Source organism: Mesoplodon bidens, assembly GCF_964165515.1.
Source record: "Mesoplodon bidens genome assembly, chromosome: 19".
Lineage (NCBI taxonomy): Eukaryota > Metazoa > Chordata > Mammalia > Artiodactyla > Ziphiidae > Mesoplodon > Mesoplodon bidens.
Genome location: NC_138179.1, coordinates 44,477,800 through 44,504,791, shown reverse-complemented (window position 1 = coordinate 44,504,791; position 26,992 = coordinate 44,477,800). Strand labels below are relative to the sequence as shown.

At 51.1% G+C, this 26,992-nt stretch overlaps 1 protein-coding gene across 1 annotated transcript; it reads right to left on the bottom strand.

Moving 5' to 3' along the window:
• Positions 1-5,298: 5,298 nt before the first annotated feature.
• NARF (nuclear prelamin A recognition factor) lies at positions 5,299-25,893 on the bottom strand. The gene is made up of 11 exons (XM_081219910.1): positions 25,748-25,893; positions 24,720-24,804; positions 21,597-21,736; positions 18,974-19,106; positions 16,292-16,426; positions 12,307-12,425; positions 11,582-11,711; positions 10,501-10,564; positions 9,456-9,593; positions 9,018-9,175; positions 5,299-7,104 (listed from the first exon to the last, which is right to left on the bottom strand). Exons 1-11 carry the CDS (start codon positions 25,772-25,774, stop codon positions 6,863-6,865), a joined length of 1,371 nt encoding a protein of 456 aa, XP_081076036.1. The 5' UTR covers positions 25,775-25,893; the 3' UTR covers positions 5,299-6,862.
• Between the last annotated feature and the right edge of the window lie 1,099 nt (positions 25,894-26,992).

Here is a 26,992-nt window from a genome sequence, read left to right as displayed (position 1 = left end):
TGAAATGTTTTATTTAAAAATTTGTTTAATTAATTAATTAATTAATTTTATTTTGGCTGTGTTGGGTCTTCATCACTGCGCGTGGGCTTTCTCTAGTTGCGGCGGGCAGAGCCTTCTCTTCGTTGCGGTGCACGGGCTTCTCATTGCAGTGGCTTCTCTTGTTGCAGAGCACGGGCTCTAGGCGTTTAGGCTTCAGTAGTTGTGGCCCGCAGGCTCAGTAGCTGTGACTCACAGGCTCTAGAGCTCAGGCTCAGTAGTTGTGGCGCACAGGCTTAGGTGCTCCGCAGCATGTGGGATCTTCCCCAAGCAGGGCTCGAACACGTGTCCCCTGCCTTGGCGGGTGGATTCTTAACCACCACGCCACCAAGGTAGTCCTAGTGAAATGTTTTAACTGTTTCAAGTTTGTGATATTAATCAGCTGTGTATAATTTGCAGTTTGTTGTGGTTATTCTTCTCAACATTCACCTTGGTATCTAATTCCGTATTCTTCTTAAAAAGGGAGCTCCAAACTGCACAAGCTGGAGACCCCACCCATCCTGCGCCTTGCGTGCAGCAGGGCACCTGGGGCCCGACCGGGAGCGCTCAGCGTCTGCACGGCAGGGGCATCAATCAGCGCGGCCACACGGAGGGGGCAGGCCCGGAATTCGCCCTGTCCCCAGCGCGGCCACCAGGGCCCCCGACCCACGCCACTACATGCGAAACGTACGCACCCGCTAGGGGTAGGCAGCAGCGCCGCCTCCCAACGCGGACTTACGCAGGGCACGTAACTGCCCTCCCACGTGATCGCGCCCACGTGACCTCCGACGCCGTGCAAAGGGAGGAACCCAGTTCCGCCGAGACCTGGCGAGGTCCAGGCTAAGCCTGAGGCCGTGTGGTCGCCGTCCGCCGCCTCCTTCGGCGACGAGTGGAGCGGGTGCCACGCTTGGCAGGGGGCCTGGGGCCCCGAGTTCGACGGGGCTTCAGGCGGAAAGCGGGGCGGCCTCCTCCCGAGCAGTTGGGCACAATTGTCAGCGGGAACGGAGCGCTCCTTCGCTTTGGTCCTGCGCTCTCAGAAACAGAGAATGAACTGATGGTTACCAGCGGGGAAGGGTGGTGGGGAGGGATAGTTAGGGAGTTGGGGACTGACATGTACACACTGCTGTGTTTAAAACGGATAACCAACAAGGACCTACTGTATAGCACAGGGAACTCTGCTCAATATTATGTAACAACCTAAATAGGAAAAGAATTTGAAAAATTATACATACATGTATATGTATAACAATCACTTTGCTGTACACCTGAAACTATCACAACATTGTTAATCAACTATACTCCAATATAAAATAAAAAGTTAAAAAAAAGAGAGAAATAGTTCCATGTCCTTTGAATGTCCTGGTGCTCATAGTCTGGCCATAGAACTCCAGCAGTTTCAGTCTCTGTGTTTCTTTTTCCTGATGATTCTGTTGGCTTGAGAGAGGAGACACCCTACTATCTGCAACGGCAAGTTCCATGGACACTTTTTCCATGAAAAGGTTCAGCACAAATTCAGCGATTTTTCCCCCAAAGGATTTATTTCCAGAATGTTCTTGGGGGAATAGTTTCTACCTCTTTGAAATGCAAAGTTATTTTTAATTTTTCCTTCAAATTATAAGGCTGAACAGCAAGATTTCATAACACTTTAATTTTAAGCAGTTTTGTATGGAAAAAACAGCTTCCTTGGCCATGGGGAAGAAGCAGGTCAAGAGAAGAAGCCGAATTAAAAGAATAGTTTATTGATAATTGGGACAAATTAGGAGTCTTTTTCAAATGATGGGGAGAAACGTTGCTTTTGTTCTTTTCCGAAATCCAACCAGCATCGCTGCAATACAGAACCTGCCACCATTGTCCAAAGACACTCTGGGCTGAAGGTTGTGTTTCTTGACTTTTTTTAAACAGCAGAAAAGGATGTGAATTCAGAGATTTCTCTGGGTAAGAAGTTGAGGGAGAGAGAGCAAAAATCCACTTTATTCTTAAAAGGGCACTTGCAGGAGACGCCCTCCCCCCTGCCTTTTCTTTTGTCTTCTGGGCTGTACCCCAGGGAGCCTGTAGGGCTTCTTACAGGCAGGCTCAGAGGGAGGGCCATTACAGCAGAGTGGCGCAACAGGAGCATGCTGGGCCCATAACCCAGAGGTCGATGGATCGAGACCATCCTCTGCTATGAGCTTACATTTTGCCTGCTATATCTGGCTTTTGGGTCCCCAGCTGTGGGGCAAGGTCGGCCTGTGGACCCTGGTGTCTAGGGCTGGCAGCTAGTTCTATGATGTTAACAGTTAGCACTCTGGACTCTGAGTCCAGCGATCTGAGTCGAAATCTCAGTGGGACCTGTGAACCCCTTTTGACCCTTCCCAGGGGCACTTGGGCCAAGGGTGGCCAGCAAAGGGGCACAGTGGCATATGGTTCTAAGGTGTAATGGTTAGCTCTCTGGACTTTGAATCCAGAGATTCAAGTTCAAATCTCGGTAGAATCTGCTTTGCCTGTGACCATTTTGTCTCCCTCTCTTGTGTCCCGAGCAGTGGGACACAGGGACATAGTCTGGCACAGGATAGGTGGTAACTCTGAGACCCTGGCAGGCCACCTGATCACCAATGTTCCCCTCCCCCCCATCCCAGAGGGAGCCACGTTAGGGATTTCCTGATCTCTTTGTTCTTTTTAATGTCCTTCCTCCCATCCTGTCCCCCAGTTTGGCTTTAAAAAAAGGAGACTAGGGGAATTCCCTGGCGGTCCAGTGGCTGGGACTCCAAGCTTTCACTGGCGAGAGCCCTGGTTTGATTCCTTGGTCAGGGAACTAGGATCCCACAAGCCGCACAGGGCAGACAAAAAAAATTAAAATAAAAAATAAAATAAAAAAAGGAGACCAAAGGGGCTCATACTCTAGTTCTGAGATGTCCCATCATGCACATTTTACCTCTAGAATCCCATGTCAGGACAATTACTTAATCTTCTCCACCGACGAGCTTTCAGTGCAGACTGTTTACTCTTCATACAAATGCAGAAAAGGGTTCATTCAGGTACTGCCCATTGGGCCCCTGGGCGGCTACTGTCATAGGAAAGGCTCTTGAGAGTGACACTGCCCACAAGTGCACCTGCTCTTCTCATTGATACCAATACTTCATAGGTCGTGTGCCCAAGTATATGCTTATGTGTGTATGTATATATATGTATATGTGCTTATATGCTTACATGTGCATGTCTGTGCACACATGTATATGTGCATGTGCACGCACATATGCCTGTGTATGTCTGTGCACACATATATGTACACACATCCGTGTATATGTGTACACACGCATGTGTATGCATAAATACACGTGTGCATGTGTATATGCATACACACATACCTGTATGTATGTGTACCTGCATATGTCCGTGTATGTGTATGCATGGGTATGTGCACATGTATGTATGTATATGTGCATAGTTATGCACGTGTATATATGCACACACGTGCATGTACACACATACATGTGTGCACACATGCATGTATGTGTATGTGCAATTTGATTTCAATTTAAAAATCGGACTTCCGTTTTGGTACCTGCTCTCCTTGTCTTTAAAACGTACGGCTTGAAAATAATTACCTTTCACTCAGAGAACATTGTGCCTAAAAGTTTTCATGAAGCTTGTAAGACAAGTCTATATAAATCTAATTTAAAAGGAAGTCTTTACAAGGAGATGGTAAGAAAAAGTTTTTCCTTGAAGAAATCTAGGCTTCTGGCAGCTTCAATGCAGCCTTAGAAATGCTAGTGCTTTATGTCTCACACAATTCACTACTTGCATGACTCACTGAGTGCAACTAGCCTTCCCTCTGAGAACGCTGTGCTTGAGTTCTTTCATCAAGCTCTTGGAAACATCCATGTAAAACTAACGTGGAACACTTTTTACAGGGACACGGAAAAGAAGACACTTTTTCTCAGTTAAAAAGCCGGGCTTTTCACAGCTTCAGTGTAGCCTTAGAAAGACTAGTGCCAGGGGTCTCTTATCCAGTACACTACATCTATGACTCAAAAAACTAAAAAAAAAACCCCAGAACACATGGCTTATCCTTATTCAGAAAGTCCAGGGGCCAGTCTCTGTCCAAACATGAGACTGTGCTCTCTGCTTCCCAGAACATCAGAGTTGAGGGTTCATTTGCTTTAGATGAATGCTATGTCTGCTGTTGCTGATCAGGAGCAAGGCCAACGCCTGTGTGGAAGGAGGTGGCATCTAAGTACCAAGGTTGGGCCCAAGGTGGGAGCTCACATTTGGTGGCCAGGTGCCTCAGGCAAATGAGCTGCCTGCCTGAGCTGCAGTCCCCTCACCAGGTGAGACACTCCTCACCTGCGTCTGATTGGACTGTGTGAAGACCTGAGGTCTCACTGCAGGCGGTGTGTCCAGAAGCTTCTGTTGCTCAGCTTTGGGCCAGCAGGTGAGGCCACGGAACACCTTTAAGTCAGTGGCAGAACTTAAGAGCCTATTAACAGGCAGTGCCCTTGCCTCACACCCTAGGCCAGCATCAAACTGATGTGTGGGCAGTGCATGAACTCCAATCCTTACTCCAGCAAAGCTGAGGAGGAAGCACCAGTATCTACACTGGCTGGAACTGGACCAAGCTGACAAGCCTGAAGGAAATGGAATTGAGAAATCTGGGCTCAGATATGGTCCAGAGCAAGGGCACTAGAGACCAGCTATTCAACAGGATGACCGACATTCACACACCTACAGGACATGATCACGGTCCACTGGAGGTGTCAGTGGCACCAGGACTCAGACAACAGCACTCCCGCAGGGCAGCTGCTGGGAGTGACACGAATCTGGACCTATTCTGTTCCCCTCATGCCAGGATAGCACTGCTCACTAGCAGACACCCCCTGCCCGAGATCGTGGCACCACCCCTCACCGTGACTGCTCTTATCACTTGAGTTATACTGAAGGAAAACCAATCCTCATTCCACTTTCCTCTCATGCAGCTGTAACCAAAGGTCAGCTGCAGGTAGGACCTGACGCCGCATGTGCTAACGAACGCCCCACCCCCACCCCACCCCCAGCTCCCAGCCTGGGGCCTGGCCCAGGGGTGTTTCTGTTGTAGCTGGAAGAGGTGGCTTTCGAAGCAAGAAGAGCAGCCCCACCCGACTCCTGGCATCCCTGGCCCGAGGAGGGCTTCGGGCAAAGACGCTCCCCTGCTCCAGGCTGGTGCTGGCTCCCACGAGGGAGTTGCCTGGGTGGGGCTGGTGAGGGAGGGCACACGCAGGCCCCTGGCTGGGGTGTCAGCATCTGGTTCACGCACTCTCCACACTCAGACACTCTTCAAGTGTTTATTCCATAATCAGTTACTGTAGAGGATAGAAACCCAATTGTATATAGGTTGAAAGCAAAAAATATACAATTTCACACATTATATCCAGTTGTCAACCCAGATAGGTATACAGGTACAATACAACATAGAGTAGATGAAGGAAATCTAACAGCCCAGGCTTTACAGCACTGAGGGATCCAAGAAGAACGTCACCACCCATGATAACAAAATTCAAGTGCTTTGAACAACGAACTGGAGGCCTATCCACAGACATCTTTGTTTCACAGGATGAACCCCAACATGGAGTTCCATGATTCCATAATTTCCAATTCTTTGCTAGCCCTTTCTGTTTGTGGGTAAACTGCTCTCTTCCACCTTTCTTTAAGGCGAGCTCACGTGAGCACTACATGCCAGGTGGGGGAGTCCTGTCAGGAGCCACGGAGGCTTCACCAAGCCCCGTGGACGAGCCAGGCCCACGGTGTGTGGGTAGGACACCGGGGAGGAGAACGAGGAGAGGCTGGACCATCAGGAAGCTGCCTCATCCAAGTTCAGGGTCAGAAGGGCCGTCACCTGCCTGACCCCACCCAAGGAAGGATGGAGGAGGCTGACTGCTGACCACACAGCCTAGCCTGAGCAGGGCAGCTGCCTCTCCATCCTTCCATCTGTAACACCTGTCACCCTTCGCAGGCCTCCCTCTGCCTCAAGGTGAGTTCACTTAAAGACTGAATGTGAAAGCATGAGTTTGGGACATAAGTTGCCAGAGCCTGCAGGGCCACAGTTAGAGGGTCTGGTCCCAGGAGGCGGCTGTTACTGCACTCTGGACACCACAGCAGTGAGGAACGTGGCCCACTGTTGCCAGAACCTTTTCTCCAGAAAAGCTGAAAATCCAGATTCATATTTATGAGCCCCGATTCCTAAAGGATGCAGTTTATTCACATTCTGGCAAAAACATGAACCGCAGGCTCAGCGGCCATGGCTCACGGGCCCAGCCGCTCCGCAGTATGTGGGATCTTCCCGGACCGGGGCACGAACCTGTGTCCCCTGCATTGGCAGGCAGACTCTCAACCACTGTGCCACCAGGGAAGCCCGGCAAAAACATTTTTAAGAATAAAATAAGTGGGTAAAAATAACAGCCAACTGGGCAGACCATAGACCCCCGCATCCTGCCCGCTTCCTGTCATTTCCACATCAAATCTCTCTGAGGCATGTGAATCAGAACTTCTGGGGTCTTGGCTGTTCACAGGACACTTTCTGGATTTTCATTAAGCCCAGAAGACAGTACTCTGCCTCCATTCTTGTTCTTTGGAATTTTTCAGTCTTAAAGGAAACTCAAATTGGGGTACCCTTCTCTCACGTTAAAATATTCCAATCACATATATATTACGAAGATAGCACCTCATCAAACTGAGGGAGGGGGCTGCTGACAAATGGGGGTAGCAGAGAATTCTGAAAAACCAAAGTAATAAGAGAAAAGCTGAGCTGTTTTCTTCCAGTGTCTCTGATACCCACACGTGGCAGCTCCTCCATCCTCAGGCAGCTGACAGGCCTGACTCCCAGCCTCCTCGACGTTCACCACTTGATGTCTCGGCTGTTAGCAGGATGCCCTGGGCCCTGGTACGCGGTATGCAGGGCTTCCTGGACTCGGGGGGAGTCAGTGCCATCCAGCCATTCCTGGTACAGCTCCTGCACATGGGCACTGGTCTCCGGGAGCCGCACGGGGATGTCAGCGTAGATGCCTTTCATCTTCTGCAGCAGGGCCTTGTCCACGCACCCATCCTCGGTCTGGGCTTGGCCTCTGCCGTTAAGGCACCCTGAAAAACAAAGGGAACTTACTCTTCCCCTCCTTTCACTTTTTTTTTTTTTTTTTGCCGCACTACATGGCATGTGGGATCTTAGTTTCCTGGCCAGGGATCGAACCCTCGCCCCCAGCAGTGGAGGCACGAGTCTTAACTGCTGGACCACCAGGGAAGTCCCCCACCTTTCATCTTAAAGGAACGGTGGTTCTGGAAGAGAGAAGAATGACAGCAGTGTGCAGTGTCTTGTGGCCAGAGCCTGGAGCTGGACCTTGGGCCCCAAGACCCCGGTCACAGGCTCACAGTCCCTGGTGCTTCCTATTCTCTCCTATTTACATTACCCATGAAATGTTTTTATCTAAAGCCGAAATAACTTGCCAACCTTTTAGAAGTGAGTGGCTAGTTTCTCTTGAAATTTATCAAAACCAGGAGAGCACAGAAATTATTAATGAACAGCTAAATCACTGGTGTCTACATAGTGTGTGCATCCACATCTGGGCTGCACGGGGTGGGGGGGGCGGGCGGGCGGGGACGGTGGATGGAGACCCATGAGCCTAACACCTCGGCCTGAATAAAGAACATGCCTCCTATGTATTGATGCTACTTATTTTCAAACGTGTTAGATGATGTCATGACTTTTAAGATAAAAATTCATTTAAGAGAACTTGCAGCAGGACTTCCCTGGTGGTCCAGTGGTTAAGACTCTGCGCTCCCAATGCAGGGGGCCTGGGTTTGATCCCTGGTCAGGGAACTAGATCCCACATGCCACAACTAAGAGTTCGCATGCCGCAACTAAAGATCCCACGTGCCTGCAACTTAAGATCCAGCATGCCGCAACTAAAAGATCCCACATGCAGCAACAAAGATGCTGCATGCCGTAACTAAGACCCGGCACAGCCAAATAAATAAATAAAAACATGAAAATAAAAATAAAAGAACCTGCAGCAAATTTCCAAACCTCCCTCCACTTATCCCTTGGCTGCACCCAACAGCTGCCCTCTGGACCTCACATCTCACTTCCCCAGGGGCCTGCTTCTCTCTCCTCAGATCCCAGCTCCTGCTCCCCCAGCTGATGCCCTAACTACAGGGCACAAGTGAGTCCTGCTGAGCCTCTACCCGGATCGGGGTGCCTTTCCTGGAGGGCCTGCATGGACCCCTCAAGCCCATAGCTCCCCCGCTGCCTCCTCGTCCTCATCTCCTGTCCACTCCTCCGCTCAGACCATGGGATCTGCCCTCCATGTCCTGGTCCCTGGAGTGAGGTCTCCAAGGCTGCCCATCCCCCATGGCCAGCGCTCGCCTCTCTGCCCTCAGCTACCCGCACTGGGGCCTCCTCTCCGAGCCCGTCTCGCACCTGGATCCGCGTCACCCCGCCCAGGTATTTCCACCTACGTATCTTGTGGGCACCCCCCACCCCAGAATGGCACAGACATCCCCGACCCCGAGTTGGCTCTATCACCACCAAGGGGCCTGATGGGCCATGGGGGCCGCACGCTTCCCTCCTGCCCGACTCCACCAGCAGGTCCTCTTGCGGGACCCCTACCCCCTCTCATGGGCCTCCATCCATCACACGGGTCTCTCCTATCACTCACTGACAAACCTGGCTGGAGGAAGTAGGGGCCATTCAAGCTACCAGGCAGTCTCAGTGTTCTCGACACCAGCTGCCACACAAGCCGGCTCTCAGCTGGTGCCACCCAAGCAACTCTCTTCTGGGACCATGTCCCCAAGAGGTTTTCCAAGGTGACACCTCCCAGCCTGCACTTTCCAATATGTGCGTGTGAGGGAAGGAGAGGGACCATCACGCCACAACCACCAGGGCAGCATCCACACTCCCACAAAGCCCTTGGAGCTGAGTGAGGCTGGGGGTGGCCAATTGGGCCCGTTTCCTACAGGGCTCAGAGGTGCCCAGCTCAGCCTGGGCCCCTGAGTCTTACCCCCGGCACAGGCGAGGACCTCCACAAAGTGGTACGGGAACTTGCCCTTCTTCAGCTTTAGGACCACGTTCTGGATGTTTCGAAAGCCATAAGCAGCAGCAAAGCGCAAGAGAACCTCCCCGCTCTTCTCGAGGGTGACCTCCTGGAAGTCTTTGTTCCTATAAAATGAACAACACAGACTTTGATCTGTAGGGTCCTTCCTCTGTGGTTTGAGGATTATTTCCAATCTAAGTTTGGAGTGTCAGCAAAATTTCAAAGTCTGTGAATAACACATAAAAGGCCTTTTGATCTCGACTGGTGTAAATTCTATAAATAGGACCTCCCTCCCTGACCTGCAGATGGCTTTGCGGGGCGGGGGTCCTATTTATAGAATTTACACCTGACAGGCAGTGCTGACCACACAGGAAGACAGACAGAGGCCGCCCCAGCCCCACGCACCTCAGGGCACGGTAGGTGACCTCCCCCACGTCCTCGTTGAACAGCTCCTTGGCCGCATGTCTGAAGATGTGCGCCAGGTATCCGTCGGAGCTGGCTCCGTCATGGCGCCTAACCTCCTCTTCCTTCATATCTCCAAACCTCACCAGGCAGGAAAAGTGACAGCAAGAGTTAAATCCAACTCCCTAAGTTTTATGATCCAAGGTCGCGAAAACCTTTACAAGTATTGACTTCGGGCAAAAACCTCATCTGTGTTGGGTTTCACTGGCTGACGTGAAGCCTGCAGGTGCAGGCGCGCCCACTACTACCCAAATGATTCCTTTCCTCTGGCTGCATGTGTGTCAAGGTATGACCCTTAGAACCTCACAACTCGGGGCACGAGAACTAGGCATCTGAGGGCCACTTGAGAGGGCACACCATCTGTGCCCAGTGAGGACGAGGCCTCTGGGTCAGCCTGGGCCCAAGCACGGGCTCTGGCCACAGGCACACCAGTCGCTTACATCCTATGCTTACAGTCCGCCTTCCACACCAGTGCCACACGTGGGCCTGACATCACTGCCGGAAGGATCTGCTGCGCAGCCCGTGTGTGCCCTGTGGCCCTCGCGTGCTCTTGCAGGCTGTGTGCACTCTGGGGAACAGGATGCAGCAGGAGTGCGGTCAGTGGTTGGGGTCACCACTGATGGCAGAAACCCAGTCCGCTGCTCTTGGGCAAAGGGACCTGAGGGAGCCACTCTGTGTCTGGAGGTGCCCCCCCATCCCCCATAGGTCCAGGTGTAACGTCAGGAATATGTGAAGTTCAGGAGTGGGGGGTGCTGGTGTCCACTCCATGGTGCTGCGCGTGCTCTATTCAGAGCCAAGGGTCGTACGCAGTGGGGCAACAAAGGGAATGGTCCCCCAGACCAGGGGCCTCACCACACCCATGCCTCAGTGTGGCACGTGGCCTTACTGTAAAGGAGGGAGGCCTTGGAACATGCGCCTGGCAGAGGTCACAAGGTCACACAGGAGGCCCCCAAGGTGCAAGGGTGCCCCTCCCTGCAAAGCCACTTACAGAGTGTCCAGAGCAGCGTCTCTCACCGAGAGGTCACTTTGTTCCATCATCTGAGTGATTTCACCTACAGACAAAGAAGCAACATAAGATGCCATGACAGGACATGGCCCACATTTCCTCAGGAGCTGCTCCCGGTGTCACCTCCTTCCCCCGGAGGACATTCTAGGTTACAATGACCTTGGTCATCACGCCTGTCACAGGCAACAGATGCAAAGTAACACTGATGAAATGCCAGGGAAGAGTCTAATTCCTCCTTCTGCCCCTGAAACGGGGGCTTCTACAAACGTCTCCCGGTGTTTTTGTTTCCTGAGTGGAAAGCTTTCATGTGGATAGGATGACAGTTATCTGCAACAAGACCGATCGAAAATCAGGACCACTTTTGTATCTCCCTTTGCACAAGGGATCCTAAAGAAACCCTTAACACTAAGGGTGTATCCTGAACCAACTGCTGTGGTGTCAGGTGTGTGTGAGAAGACTGAACATCTGTGAAAAAGAGTAAAATCTACTGTATTCAAAGAAAAGATGCCCGAGTGTGCTTCTTAGGAAAACCCATCATCTAAGGTGAGCAGAGGGCTGTGGCTGAGGCTCTCCCACCCCACTCACCCCCATCACCGCCATAGGAGCCTGTGCGGTGGGCACCTTTCCACGGGCTTCCATGTGGGGAGTTTCTGGTCAGGGGACCCACTGTCCTCGGAGGTTGCCAGAGAGTCAGCCACTCTGCCTCCATGCCGTAGGGACCTGTTTTCAAGGCCATTTGAAGTACACCCACCTGGGCTTCAGAAAAGACTTAATCTACCCCTCAACTGATGGCAGCATTCTGAATGGCTCTTGAGGATTCCAGGGAATCACTCCTATCCCAACACTGAGAAGGTGGTGCGGGCTCTCTGCACAAGTCCAGGGGCAGGGCCTCCATGAGGAGTCCCCCAGCAGTGTCCCCGGTCACACATGTGCTTTCTGCTTTGCTCTGAAGGACGAAGCTTCAGTGTCCCCAGTGTGGTTGTGTGTCAGGCCCTCACCGTGGACATGCACCGGCCGCGGGGCTGGCCTCCCCCTGCTGCCTTTCCCGAGGCCCCACCCTCACCTGAGGTTAGCACGCAGTCAGTGCCCCGGGAACCCCTCGAGGCCGTGAGAACATCTTCCTGAAGGGCCTCCAGCTTCTTGTCATAGCAAGGGGCCACGATGACATGGAAAATCTTGTCTGGGGACAGGTTCTGTGCAGGAAAAGCAAATCCATGTTGGGGGCCATGCAGAAGGGAGGGGGCAGCTTAAGGCGCTGGAGCCAGAACATGCCGCAAGGGAGCAGGCCTGGTGCTTTCTCGGGGTCCAAGCCCCGGCTCCCACAGACCAAGTTCCTGAGCCGCAGCACCCCCAAGCCCACTCACGGCGCCACGTCGCTCAAGACCTGCTGCCTGGACATTCACAGGGAGAAGCCAGAAGCTGGCCTGTTTCCCCTGAACTATGCACATGGTGACCAAACATCGTGACAACAAGCCGCTGCTGGACTGTAAATGAACGCCCAGCCATTTTCCCCGCAGACTTTCCAGATGCTTCCCAAGAGACCAGGCCGCCCCTCTCCGTGCCCCTGGCTGAGCAGGAATTGGTGGCAATGCCAGAAGCTGGAAGCTGAGTGACCAGGTGTCTCGATGCCCCCTCAATCAGCAGGGCCTGGGGCTGAGACCACCTTGCACACCCGGTGGAACCTCCCCTGCCCTCCCTCGCTCGCCCTCAGTTCCCATCAGCACCTGTCCTCACAGGGAAGCTCGTCGCCTGACCTGCATGCTGCCCTTCAGGAAGAGGCCGGCTTACCTGCCGTCTGGCAAAGTAGTCCTTCACCAGGGATCCCATAATCTGCTGGGGAGACTTGGCAGTGCAGAGGTGGGGGGTGACAGGGTGACCTAGCACCCGCTCAGCATATCGGACCCAGCCTGAGGAGGGAAGGGCCCCGTGTCAGCTCCTCGTGGCTGCCTCACCCGGCGTAGAGCAGGACACGTCTTCTTTCAGGAGTGCGTGACAGGCTCCCTCTGACCAGGCCGCCTCTCCTCAGCGGCTTGGCCACGGGAATCCCAGGTGCGTTTGCCACAAGACCGGAGGGTGCCGGGAATGCGCGCCTCCCTCGGCCCCAGACCAGAGAGAACAGAGCAAGAGGAAGGTAAGAGCTGGGGTAGCAGGTCTCCCCAAATCGAGAACAAGCCTTGGAGGAGCAGCTACGAGGTGGCGGCCTGGGCGGCTTGGTTCCAGCTCCACCTTGCCAGCTACAAAGTTGTTCTCATAGCCAGGATGGGTGGCCACAGCTCAGACAGGAGCCAATGGTCACCAGGCCTACCCAGCTTCACTCACCTATTGGAAATTAACAGCCCAGTAACTGCCCACTTTTAGGACAATGAAATATGAGAAACCCACACTCCCCAAGCAACATACAATAAGCAGCACAACCTGCAGCGTGCCCATGGCGTGCCCAGCACAGTCCTTAGCATTTCCCCTGAGTCGCTGACTCCCACAATGCCTTGTGAGTGCACCGCCGCTTCCACAGATTCTGGGGTGGACTGCAGGTCAGAAAGGTCAGCGGACCAAACAGCCAGCAGCTCAACCTGCAGGAGCAACAGCCTGCTCCCTTCTCCCGCTGGGCACGACCTGGTGAGGAGAGCGTCTGGTGTGCACACCACAGCACCACGAAAGGGGTGTCGGTGGGGGAGCGGGGGCGAGGAAGCCTGGAGACAAGCTGCCCACCAGAACCCTGGGGCAGCCACCTCCCCATGCCCACTCCCAGAAGGAGGAACAGCAAGCACCAGCCAATCCCATCTGAACAAACTCAAACCACAGCCATCACCTGCTTGCAGGCCTGAGCATACTCAGGAAATGTTCATGGTCACCAGCAGAAGCCCCTAAGAGAAATGCTGCTGGAGGATGGCTCCCCTCGTTCCCAGCCTCTGCACGTGTACATGGAATGGTTCACATTAAAAAAGAAAAACTAGGGAATTCCCTGGTGGTTCAGTGGTTAGTACTTAGCGCTTTCACTGCTGGGGCCCCAGGTTCAATCCCTAGTTGGGGAACTAGGATCCCACAAGCTGCATGGCACGGCCAATAAATAAATAAGTAAAAAGAAAAAAGAAAAACTATCAAAGGTCGTTGAGCGTTTGCGGGCCCAAGGCCACTCCCATCACAGGTCTGGCTTTGTAAGGCCCCTGTGCACCCTGGTCTCAGCGCCAGTGCCCGCACCTGCAGACTCGGCTCTCAGGCAGACCCCAGCTCCATGCTGCGGGCGAGTGTGCTATGTGCTGTGAAGGCCTCGCACAAGATCAGGCAGGACAGCAGGTGGTAGGAGCCAGGGCCCCGGAGAACCTCCTGGCCGGGCCAGGGAAGAGGACCAAACAGGGATGAGGAGGAGGAACCGGGTCACAGGGTCCGCAGCACCTGGCACCGGAGACCAGACAGGCTAGCACTTTCTCATGGGCACCCCTGATCAGAACTTGCTACCAGCACCGGCATGGGGCTTGGTAAGCCCCGCTGGCCCCCCAACTTGGTGGCAGCATGGGTGTGGATAGGGCACCCAAATCCCACCCTGTCAGACTACCCCACCTCTTCTCAGTGACCCTCTCTGAAGGCAGAAAGGGAACCTGCTCAGAGAAGTGCCTGGCACAAGGTTCCCGCTCTCCAGACACTCTGCTGGGTTGGAGAGATTACTTCCCACACTTCAGCTCAATGAGTGCTCTTGGCGGGATATCACACAGCCCAAGGCCCGTGAGCATGTCCAGAGCTGAGCAGCTCAATACCTCCTCTCCCATCCACCCCCATGGGGCAAAGGTACATCGGCAAGGTGGTGCTCCATCGGCTTGTGGGCAGCAAGGGCCTGCCCAGATGTCCCTATCCCGGCCTGGATGTGCTGCCCTCCAGTCTGAGGAAGCACAACTGGGACATAGGGACCCTGTGTGCAGAAGCTTGACAAGTCAGTCCAGGACCACCTATAGCCTGATTCTGCATGCCAGGTCAAATCATCTGACTTGGTGTTGTTTTAATTTCCCTAAGTTGTCACAGGGAAGCAAAACGTCAGCACCAAATTCTACAAAAGGGTTAGGTCCGAACCAGATCTCACCTCATCTCCCTGAATTTGAGAGGTGGCATAAACCTGAACAACAGTTACAGTTTTGACTGGCTTAGCTACGAAGAGCTCCCGAAGGAAAATGCATCATTATCTAGGAAGAAAACTTGGAGAAGCTCCAAACCCATGAGTAAACAGCCCTGAGCAGCTCAAGGAGACCACCAAATGCTGCAAACACCACGCTGGAGGAGGGGGAGTGGCTGGTCTGCAGCAACAGCAGACAGCCCAGGTCTCCACCAGCGCTGCACTCACTCCAAGGACAGAGGGCCCATTGCTTTCTGCAGGAATCAACCACCTGCTTACTACCCAGGTCAGCAGGGCTAGTTCCTGCTAGGAGTGGAGGTTTCTGTCCCAGGCTCCATCCCAACAGGGCCTCCCACATAAGGAATCCATCGCTATCTGAAGGTTTGGTGTCAGGACAGCACGGGAATTCCTGTGATCCTGCTGACAGGAACGTGGAATGGGAAGTCTGGAACCACTGCCCTGGGGGCACGGGCCAAGCTCGGGTCATTTTATACTGCCTCTTCCTTGGATGGGTGGGAATGAGCCACAGTGAATGGCTGTGTGGCATCGAGTGAGGGCCCCACAAGGATCCGGTGCGGGGATCCCAGGGGCAGGGGTACCTCTGCAGTGCCCTTGGAGAGCCAGGTGGTTCCCCGAGACGTCAGCTGTGCATACCTACTCCTAAGCAGCTGCGAAAACACTTACAAGGACGTAAATGCAGAAGTGGACACCACAGTCCAGCAAAGTGTGCATTTAGAGTCAGTTTATACATAGACTCTGGATACAGAAACTGCCTGACACGCCTGGAGAGCTGGGAGCATCCATGTGGGGGGTCACCTTTCCAGGAGGACAACCTACACACCGGAAATAAGCCCCACCTGATGCTGATTACCTCTCGCCGGCCCGCGGGCCGCTGAACAACATCACTCAGTTAATGAATCAACCCATGGGCCTCTTGGACAGATGGCAAATTTCCTTTCCATGGTTTTACGAGTGGGTGGAAAGTATTTCCAAATTCTAAGCCACCATAATGTCAACATTCGACTTTATTAAATCGTAATCCTAATGATTGATGGGTGACATGTAAAATGCTAGAAAAATTTGGAACCATGGTGGGGGAGGAGGGGTAAACTGAAAATAGAAACGTGAACAAAAACTTAAGATTATGTAGACCATACCTGGGCTCTCACAGACCTGATTTATTTAGAAATAATTTTTTCACTAAATGTCACTTACCAGTACAGCACTTCCTCCCTTCCCTTATGCATCATCTTTAAACATTTTCTTATTCCAAAACTTTCTATTTCTGCAGAATTAAAAAACCTGTGATAAAATTTCTCTACCTCAGGCACCAAGCTCTATATAATAAAACTAATTAAAGACTGTTTTAAAAAGTGCTCCAGGATGGAATCTAGTGTTAATGTAAAGAAATATTTTTTATTATGTAACTTCTGTTTAAGCTGGCAAAAGATCCATGGGTGTTCATATTATCTACAACTGTTTGGACATTTGAAATATGTCATACTTTTAATAAATATGTTGGTCGATGTAAAACTACTCAAGGCTCAAACTACTCCCCAAGACCCACTGACCCCCTGACCTCATCCACTGCCTAGGCCCGCCCCCAAACGCAGACTGATGTGAAAAGGTGCTTCAGGCACCCAGAGGCCCAGCCGCAGGCCCTGTGCTCACCAGGACAGGCAGAGGTCAGCATGGGTAACGTGGGCTCTTCCTCACTGTGCTGGCGGAATCGACGCACAAATTCTTTTTGACTCTCCAGGATGCTGAAATCTGCAGCGATTGTTGTATCGAAGACATAATGCACCCCTGCAGGGAAGAGAGGCGCATTCGGCTCCACATCACAGAACGTGGGATCTATTCTCAGGGTCTGGAGTGTCAGCGACAAACTGAAAGGGCAGACTCCACAAGCATCGCTAGCTGCCAAAGTAGGAGACTCTGACCTTCATTCTTTCAAACAACAGTACGTATCATTTTTCACAATAAAACATATATATTCTCTCTCCTGCTTCCTCTTTTCCCCTCTACATGTACACAAACACCTTACCGTACTCCATATGTAAATTAATGGAATTTTACAAGGTACCAGCAGTATTCTCTTTCAATTTCACTGGCTAAATTAAATTCCAGTCTGTAATGGTCTTTGATATCTTTAAAATAAACAAAATGAGTAAACTGGCTAAGCATACCTTTATTATGTTGATTTTTAACTAGCTTTCTTTTTCTTAATATTTTTCTTTTTTTAAAACTGAAGTATAGTTGATATACAGTATTATATAAGTTACAGGTGTATGATATAGTGGTTCACATATTTTAAAGGTTATGCTCCATTTATAGTTATTATAAAATATTTGCTATAGGGAATTCCCTGGTGGTCCAGTGGTTAGGACTCAGTGCTCTCACTGCCATGGCCTGGGTTCAATCCCTGGTCAGGGAACTAAGATACTGCAAACCATGTGGTGTGGCCAAAAAACAAATTTTTTTTTTGCTATATTCCCTGTGTTGTACGATATATCCTTGCAGTTTATTTTATACCTAATAGTTTGTACCTCTTTATCCCCCACCCTTATAGTGTCCCTCCCTGCCTTCCCTCTGCTCACTGGTAACCACTAGTTTGTTCTCTGTATCTGTGAGCCTGCTTCTGTTTTGTTATATTCACTAGCTTATTATATTTTTTTAGATTCCACATATAAGAAATATCACACAGTATTTGTTTTTCTCTGTCTGACTTAATTCACTTAGCATAATACCCTCCAAGTCCATCCATGTTATTGCAAATAAGTTCTTAATATTGGAAAATAAACCTAAGACAAAAGAATGTACTTTCAATAATTACAATAAAATAAAGCAAGCAAATAATTTTAATATCTGCAACTGGTCTAAACCTTAAAAGCAGCCAGTTATTCTTAAAAAGAAATATTCTTGGGACTTCCCTGGTGGAGCAGTAGTTAAGAATCAGCCTGCCAATGCAGGGGACACAGGTTTGATCCCTGGTTGAGGAAGATCCCACATGCCGAGAAGCAATGAAGCCCGTGTGCCACAACTACCGAGCCTGCGCTCCAGAGCCCACGTGCCACAACTACTGAGCCCACGTGCCACAACTACTGAAGCCCGTGTGCCTAGAGCCCGTGCTCTGCAACAAGAGAAGCCACTGCAATGAGAAGCCCGCGCACTGCAACGAAGAGTAGCCCCACTCGCCGCAACCAGAGAAAGACCACGCGCAGCAACGAAGACCCAATGCGGCCAAAAATAAAAATAAATTTATAAAAAATAATTAAAAAAAAGAAATATTATAAATATTGTGTCACCTTAAAGAGTTACCTTAAAAATATCAGTTTCACTGTGGATATATTTTCTTTATTAATATTAACATACAATGCCCAATTATTTATTTTTTAAAAATCCCCCCCTAAAAATAGGGCCTTTCACTATGAGAAGACAGAGCATCTAATAACTTTGATCTCTGGTAAAACTAAGCTAACTTTAGGCTTTTTAAGATTAAAAGCATAAAGGATGACTTAAGGAGTCCACGCTGGTAGCTGCAGCCTTAGTTTTGGTTGTGGCAGGCAGTGCACCGAGAAACAGCTCTGCGTGGAAAGCAACACGGAGCAGTGAGGCAGGCAGACCAGTGCGAGGACATTTAGTCTATGTGTCATCTTATTTTATTAGTAATCCCAATGCGTTTACATCTTTAAAAATCCATTGAGGAACAGTAAAAACTCTTATTTGGCAAATGGCTCAAGTTCTCCTCTTCTGAGCCCACCTGTAGGACACTCTGGGTTGGAGGGGAAGTTCTAGTCTGACATGACAGACAAGACAGAAGCATTCTTATCGCTGTTTGAGGCAGTATTACTCTAGTATTCGTTCACCTTTGAGTCCTCATGTACTGACCTTTCACTCTTCACACAAAGGACATAGCCCATTCCCTTCCTGCTCTGATCTTCAGAAAGCTTCCTGGGAAACCAGATGCCAATCATTGTAGATGTGATTCTCCATCAAATAAATGCCCTCTGTAACCACTATGAGCCAGGCAACTCGACACTGCTGGGCAAGCGTGGGTCCCAGGTGTCCCCAGCTACGTGCCCTAAGATGGTCATTTGCTGTTCCCGGAGGGGCCAGCCCTGGCCGTAATACAACACCCATCTGCATGGCAAGAGGGTAAGTGACACCAGCCTACCATGCATGGGTCAGAGAGACGGTCCTCTTATGTTCCACAAAACTCTCATGGAAGCTCTTACCTATCCTGTGCCCTTGAAAACCGAACTCTAGAGATTAAAAGGGCAGTTAAAAACTCAAGTTATAAATTCAAATTAAATCAAATTTATTTGCTATAAATAATATCAAAAGGCACCTCACCAAGACTTTTGAGGAAGCCACAGAGTCTTCTGGATGCATCAATCACACTGAGGCTGAATTTAGCAGCAAAATAAGGCAGAGACTGAGGACATACCGACACTGCCAGCACCTTGTGCTTTGAGGTATCACATTTCTAGGAGAAATAGAGAAGAACATTGTACATGTGGTGATTACACAGGGAGTGAAAGTAAGACACCTTCATGAAAAGTCTAGAACAAACAGAATGTAACAGATGCCCTATGGAAAAACTAATAAAATATACAAGACACTGGCAAGCACAAAGAAAAAGGAGAAAAAAACGAGAATGAAAAGAATGAGACATTCCAGGAGATTTTATCAACTTTAAGAACAATATTAAATCAGAAATCTATACATCGATATTATACATAAATGCAAACATCTGGAGAAAATGGATAAATTTAAAGGAAAAATAAAAGTTATGTACAATATTGGACTGTAAATAACTGAAATGACCCGTAACAATGAAAATACATGAAAATGGGGCCCTGAGGTCTGTCTCCAAGAGACCTCAAGCCCAGGTCACTTAGTGGCAAATTTTAGCAAATTTTTAAGTAGTAGATGATCCTCATTTTCTGTGAAGTCTTTAATAAATACCAAACAAACAAGCGTGAAACCAGGCTATCACACCCTGAATCCAAAACCAGATGCTGGCAGTTCAAGAAATCCCTAGAAAAATATGAACAAATTGAGTTTAGAAGCGTGCTGACTCATCACGGATACACAGGATGTAACCCAGGGGAGCAGCATGAGCAAGCATGTCGGGCATTAGAAAGTCAGCAGTGGGATCCCTTGACCTGGGATTAGAGGAGAGAAGATGCAGGATTAGCATGACAGAGACTGTTCAGGTCAGACACTGTCTGCAAATGAGGAAAAGCGGAAACCTGGACAGAGGCGTTCAGTGGTCACCTTCCACCACAGTCTACCTGTGGACTGGTCACAGACAGGACAGTCTGGTCCTGTCCCCATGTCCCTGCCTCGAAGCTCAGGCGAGACAACGCTGAGGCTGCCTGTCTCCTCTGGATGGGATTTCACCTTCATGTGACGCCTGGGAAGCCCACACCCAACAAATCCATCAGGGCGCCAAGCTGGCACACACTGACCTCCAGCTCCCTCACAAACTCCTATGATGCCCAAGCCAGCCAGGCATGGTTTCTGTGGTTTGTGACCAGCAGCACCCTAATATAAATTTGGAAGCAGGAACAAGGGGGTGCAAGTTTCAAATGCTACTGGAGGAGGAAGAGCAGAGGGCGGTCTGTCCCCAGCTTCAGGAGCCAGACTCGGCACTTCCTGCCCCTCTGTCTGACACCCTGCCCAGGGAATTGCCAGGGCGCACTCCTCACTTCATTCTCACTCAAATATCACCTCTTCTGAGGGAGCTGATTTATGACCAAGAGGGGATCAGCCTGAGCCCAGAGCCGAGGGCAGCAGGGAAATAGAAACTGCTTTTTCCTGATGACAGCCCTGACTCACTCTGCCAAACCCCCAACCTCTCCCACTTCTAAGCTTTCAGTTTCATGAAATAACTAGGCATTTCCTTTTTATGCTAGTTTGACTTGGGTACCCATTTTCTACAGCCAAAATGCTGATTGGTATAAGTATCTACATCTCTTTAATAGTAAAAGATTCTGAAAATATCTATTTAATAGTGAAACTTTACCAGCATTTCCACTGAAGTCTGAAACAAGACATTAGGACTATCTTTTTAAATTTAATTTTATTATCATTATTTTTTTAATTGGCCACGCCACACGGGGCATGTGGGATCTTAGTTCCCCCACCAGGGATCGAACCTGCGAGCCCTGCATTGGGAGTGTGGAGCCTCAACCACTGGACCGCCAGGGAAGTCCTGACATTAGTACTATTTTTATCACTACTGTTATTTCAGGTTGATTTAAAGGTCCTAGACAATACCATCAGAAGAAGAAATAAGATATACACAGACTGGAAAAGATAAAATTTGTTACCTGCAGTCCGTACACCTAGGAAAAAACCTGGGCCTCACATGGGCCAAAGTGCCCGGCAAGGTGTGTAGAGCCGGTACACACACTTCCTGGGAAGCAGCTGTGAGAGCACAAACACCCCAGGCCAGAGTGAGGGCAAAGAGAGATGTGCTTTACAGCCTCATCTGCCTCCGCGTTTCCTGTCTTTCCCCTTCACCTGTCTTCCTGTCACTACTGGAATACAAGTGACATTGAGTAGTTCCGTCTGTACAGGGAGTCTGAGTCTGCAGGGATGAGCTGAAGGACCACAGCCCTGCCCCAGGTCACAGAGCCTGTGAGGACAGAAGCCCTGCCTCTGAGAATGCCCCAGAGGCAGAGTGGCAGCAGCTGAGCCACCACACCATCCCATGACCAAGCACTCAGAGGCCTCCCCCAAGCCAGGGGAGCCTGGTCGGTGGTGCCGGCCATAGCTGCTGTCCACATCAATGAGGGAGTGTAACTGTGGGTGCGGTTTTGTTCTGACAGGGCTATGGAGAGGGTCAACTACAGCAAGGGACACAGAGCCAGGGCCAAGATGCACTCCCCAAGCCCCAGCAGAGGCTTCATGCCTCACCCTGACCTCCGCCCACCTCTGGCGCCAGAAAGCGCCCGGGATGCCGTACCTTGTTAAGGTTCAGAACTCGGAAGAAGTCCTTGGCGTTCTGCTGGGAAACCTGGACTCCTTCCTCTGCAGACACACAGCTGTCACAGGCCAGGCAGTCACTCAGAAATATCTTGGCATCAGCCAATTTATGGAATTCTCCTTTCTATGAAAGAAAGATGATGCTCTGGCTTGATTCTTCAACAAAAACTCTTTAATACTTGCTTCTTCAGAAAAAGTAACAGCACAAGCATAATACAGAAAACTGGTGCAAAATCCCTGAGACATCCAGGCCAGGCCTGGAGCTCCAGGTGCTGCAGCCACCATGGCACCAGGGTCCCACGGATGGCAGTATGTGGGGAGCGGGCCAGCACCGTCAAATGTGGCAGGAGGAGAGCTACACTTCTGGGCTTCTCCTGCCCCCACGCCTCTCCCTGCTGCCACTGGGGGCTGCTGCTTTGGCCTGCTCTGCACTCCCCGTTGAGCTCGCCCAGTCCCACGGCTCCCCAAAGAAGCCTCCCAGGGAAGCCCACAGACTGGCCTCCCTGAGAGGCTTACAACTAACGTATTTCACTGCTGACCCGTGGGCGACAGGGCCCTCGCGTCACAGAGCTGTGACGCTCACACTCACACATCAGTGACTCTGCTCCCTTAGACGCCAAGACAATAACCCTTGGCTGCTTCGTCTTCTCCTGGCTGCACCTGCGCCCACTTGCTCCCTGCAGCCCCCTCCCTAGGCAGAGGTCCACCAGAACACAAGCCACACCTCCGATGGAGGCCCTCATCGCCGTCACTCCTCCCAGCTCTCACCTCTAGCCACTCTGGCCCTTCCTGCTCTGGGTCTCCCTGAGGGAAATGCTCCCTGAGAGCCTGGCTCACCCCTCGGACCCTCGCAGACACCTGCCAGAACAGCACCCCCTGGCATCTATGTGTTGCCTCTTTTCCCTGAAATGCAAGCTCTGAGGGAGCAACCTTGTCTCATTCCCTTCTGTTCTCTGCCATCTCCTGTATACAGAAGGCACTCAATAAATATTTGGTGGATGAACATACGAATATTCTAAAGCCTACTAGAGCCATTTCAACAGCTCCTGATGGTTGTACATTGATTCTTCTTTCAAACATTTGGTGAGAGAGGGCTTGGGGTGGGGGTGGTGTGGCCCTCCCATCCACAGCAGCTCTGAATAGGAGTGCACACTGTCACCTGCCTCCTCCCCATGTGCCCCTGTGTCACTGTGCAGCGCTCACTCTGGGACCTTGTTATGTTGCAGATACTCATTCAGGAGGTAAGGACAGGACCCAAGGGTTTGCACTTCTAACAAGCCCCCAGGTGGGGCCAGAGCTGCTGCTCCAAGGGTCTGGAGCACATGGCTTGGCACACAGCTGGTGCCTAATAGGTACTGTTGAGCGGCACTGAGAGCTCTGCCTCCACTGCCCCTGCAGAGGCGCCCAGGACCACACTCTGAGCCGCCGCGGGCAGCAGGGCTCCCTCCCGGCCTACGAGCCACACGCCACCCCGTCATCCTCATCCTTCTGCAGGCTTTCAAGGGCCAGGCCTGGTTCCTTTCCACCTGTTGCGGTCCTTCCCCTTTCTCCTGCTGCCTCTTAAACACGGGCATTCTCTGCAGAAGCCTATCCATTGGCCCTTCTCTCCAATCAGCCTCAGTTCTCAGAGCAGCGTCAGGCCCCTACTCAACCTCTCCAATCTCGCCTCCAGGGAGCTCTCTCCCTCCCCAGCTCCAGACTGACATCCTGCAAAGCTCAGTGTCCATGCAGCTCAAACTGCACTCAGCTCCCTGTGCCGTGCCCCCTTTCCTGCTTCTGCCACTCTGGCTGGCCCACCCAGGCCTCACCACCCTTAGCCTCCCAAGTAGTTTCCTTCTATTCTTCCCCTACTCTAGTCAGCTTAAGCCACCTGCCTTAAAGCATGCATCCAATCTATCTCCTTGCCCTTAACACCTTCCCTGTGCCTGATGAGCTTTCACCCCATCCCTACATCCCCACCCTCAGTTCTCACCACCCCTCAGGGCCCACTCCAGTAGCCACTTTCCTGACTGGCTCTTCCCATCAGGGGGTCCGCCCACTGTGCTGGCAGGGCGCCCACTTAAGCCATGTACACACATTATCTCCCGGCTACCACAGCCCTGGGAGAGAAGTAACCCAACTCCCCATGTCACTGATAAGGAAACTGGGGCTCCCAGGGTTAGATGTCTGTCCACGGTGATGTAGCCAGAGGGTGGGTGTGGGAGGCCCCAGGCCAGGTGCTCTGGGGCTGCAGGGCCCCAGGTGCTCCCTGCCTCTCTTCTGCCTCAGTGCCCTGGGTGCTTGTCTCATCCCCGGCTGCTAAGCCCTACAGTCACCAGAGCACACAGCAGCACTGGTACATGACAGAACCCGATCAAAGCCTGTCTGACTCAATGTTGTATCAGGACTCCTAAACTAAAGAGGAAACCTGCTGCTTGCTTCTTCCATGTTGCCAATTCTCCATTTCTAAAACCGGCACCAGTACTTTTTAAGGGAAGAAATAACCTTAACCTCCCTGTACCGCATCCTCCTCTCTGTAAAATGGGGACAACAGTAGGGCTTACTTGAAATGCTCATTCTGAGCATGAAATGAGATCACATGTATAAAGCACTTTCTCTAGCACCCAGCTCAGGGTATGTACCCAGTAATTGTAAACTGTCACTACTAGCTAAGGAAAACTTAAAAACTCAAGAACTGAGAGAAGAAACCATTAGAAAAATAAACTTACAGAATCAGGAAATCTGAATTATTTTATAAATTACCTACCTAAAATCCCATCTTACAGAATAGAACTTTTCACTAAAAAAAAAAAAAAAGGTTTAAACATTACAGCTCTATTTCTAATAAACAGCCAAGGACAACATTTTTCTTTGTCCCTAACATGGTATGTCTTGGCTTGGTGTATTCTGTGAAGAGACACTGTTTCGTACTCTTACCTTGAAGATCGTGTGCCTCCAACTGACTGACCTGCACGTTTGGCCCCTGGCAGGGGCTTTTTAGCCCCTGCATTTCTTGCTTCTTTCTTTCTTACAGCAATGATGTATCTGGTGATGTGAGCCCCCAAAGAGGAAAAAAACAGCAGCAGCTGTTTACTCCAGGCTGATACAAAACTGAAAAATCTACTTGCCTCTCCATTCTCGTGGGCTGGACTTGGTACATCGACTGATGCATTCTCTTGGTCATCGGTTTTTGTTTTTTTACTACATTCCTTGAAAAGGCAAAGGAACATATGAAAGAACAACTTTTAATCTGACTGTGAATTTAAAAAAACATACATACTTGTTGATGAATTCATCGAATGTCTCAAAATCTTTTCTACAGAAATAGAAGCACTTATAATTGTGGACATACAAACACACCCATACACACCTTTATACCTGCATTGTTTGCAGCAAATGAAAACTAGAAGCAATGTGGCCTCTCATGACAGGTAAATTAATGCCAGACTACCTGAACATGTGTATACTTGGAATACAACGAACTAAGGTTGTGTGTAATGCTACGAAAAGGTATCTCCTGTATAACGTTGAGTGAAAGAAAGAGCAAGTGATGGAATAATATTTATGATACGATCCAATTTTGAAAAAACAAACAGAAACCCACCCGTGCATCACAGCCTAGAAGTAAGTGGGTAACGCTATCACAGTTACCGTGGTTACCCAGGTAGCAGAAGGCCCAGCCCGTTTCCTTCCTGCACTTCTGTATCGTTTTCGTTACTGTAAGCACGAAAGTTTTTAGGTAGCATAAAGCCCCCTAAAAACACTGTTTATCACCGTATCGCTAATTCACACCAAGGATGGTGTCTGCTATAAGTGCCCTGACTGGTAGCAAAGGTTGGTCGGTTTGTCTGGTGGTTTTTGGCTTCCAAGGTACTTTGAAAGGATAAACGTGCGCCCCGACGTCACGCCGCCTCCAGGAGACGGGAGCGGGAACCGGACGCGCGGGTGGCCCACCCTCAGCGGCCTCCACCCCCGAGAACGGCAGCTGCGGGCCGGCGCCCGGAGGTTCTCTCAGCGACAACGCGGAGGCAGAGGCGCTCGGAGCTGCCAGGCTCCCGACGCCCCCGAGGGCCTGGGCTCTACGAGCGTAGGCTCCTCCCGGCCCCGGCCCCTGCCCCGGCCCCCGCCCCGGCCCGAGCGCGCGGAGCCCACCTTCCGCGTGCAGTGCTCACACTTCATCTGGAGCGGGGCTGGCAGGTCCGGGTGCGCGGCCTGAGCGGAGCACCGCGAGACGCGTTCACCACCGCCCGCCTCCCGCTGCCCGCCACCCTTTGTTGTCTTCGCTCCGACGCGGCCCCACCCCTCGCCACTCCGCTCGACCAATGAAAGCTCCGGGAGCGAGCGAGCCACAAGCCTGAACCAACAGGAGCGCGTAGAGGGCGGTGCGGCTCCACGCTTCAGGGCTCTGCCTAGGCCAATGAGACCGCGGGAAAGGGGCGGGTCAGGCCCTGGAGCCAATAGGAGCACGCGGGGCGGAGCGGGCGGGACCCCCGCGAAGACCGCTGCCCGTTCCCCGGTGGGTTTCCGCGGCGTGAGGGTCTGATGGCGGCTCTGGGCTAGCTAGCTCACCGTCCCAAAGGGACGGCCCGAGATCGTTCCCAGGATGTTCGGGCGCGTCAGCTTGGCGCCAGACGCGCGCTCCGCTCCGGGCTCGGGCCGGCCGAGACGGCGCCGCCCCGCCGCCATTTTCACCCCGAGAGCCGTCACGTAGGCCCGGCGGGGCGGCAGTGCGCACGCGCGGCGGGGCGGGAGCACGTGTCGCCGTCGGGAGCGCGAGGCACCTGTGAAGCGGTGGTGCTGGACCTGCGTCTTTCCGCTGCCTCTAGCAAACCGGGGGTGGTGGGGGCGGATACAAGGCTTAAGTGGAGATGCTGAACTCTGTCCACTGTGAAGATTTTATGAAGCCTGTGCATGGTCATCGTACCATCGGAAATGAGAAATACACCTGGAAGAAAAGCATGAGGGTGTCTCTATCAAACACCAGCAGTTCACAGGAATCTCAGGAATGGACCCTTCTTCCTCCTAACCTTGGGGGAGGGGGTCACAGAGGTCAGCAAAACATTCAAGTATATTTCACATAGCAGAACCTCACTAGGATCTTACAATTTTCCCCATTAAAACCGTTTTTTAAAAATCGTTTTTGGTTCGTACCACTTTTTTTTTTTTTTTTTTACAAATGCCATCAGTTAAATTCAGGAGGTCCTCACTAGCTGCCAGATTAACGCACTGTATTACTCAAATCTATGTCAGCACCTCTCAGAAAACATCTTCAATTATCAGCTGGAAGAAAATTTCAGGTTGTCATTTGTATATATTTTGTTAATGTTTTAAAAACATAACAGTATCATCGTGTGAAAAAAGCAAGTTACAATTAGTTCCATCGAATGTGTATTTAGT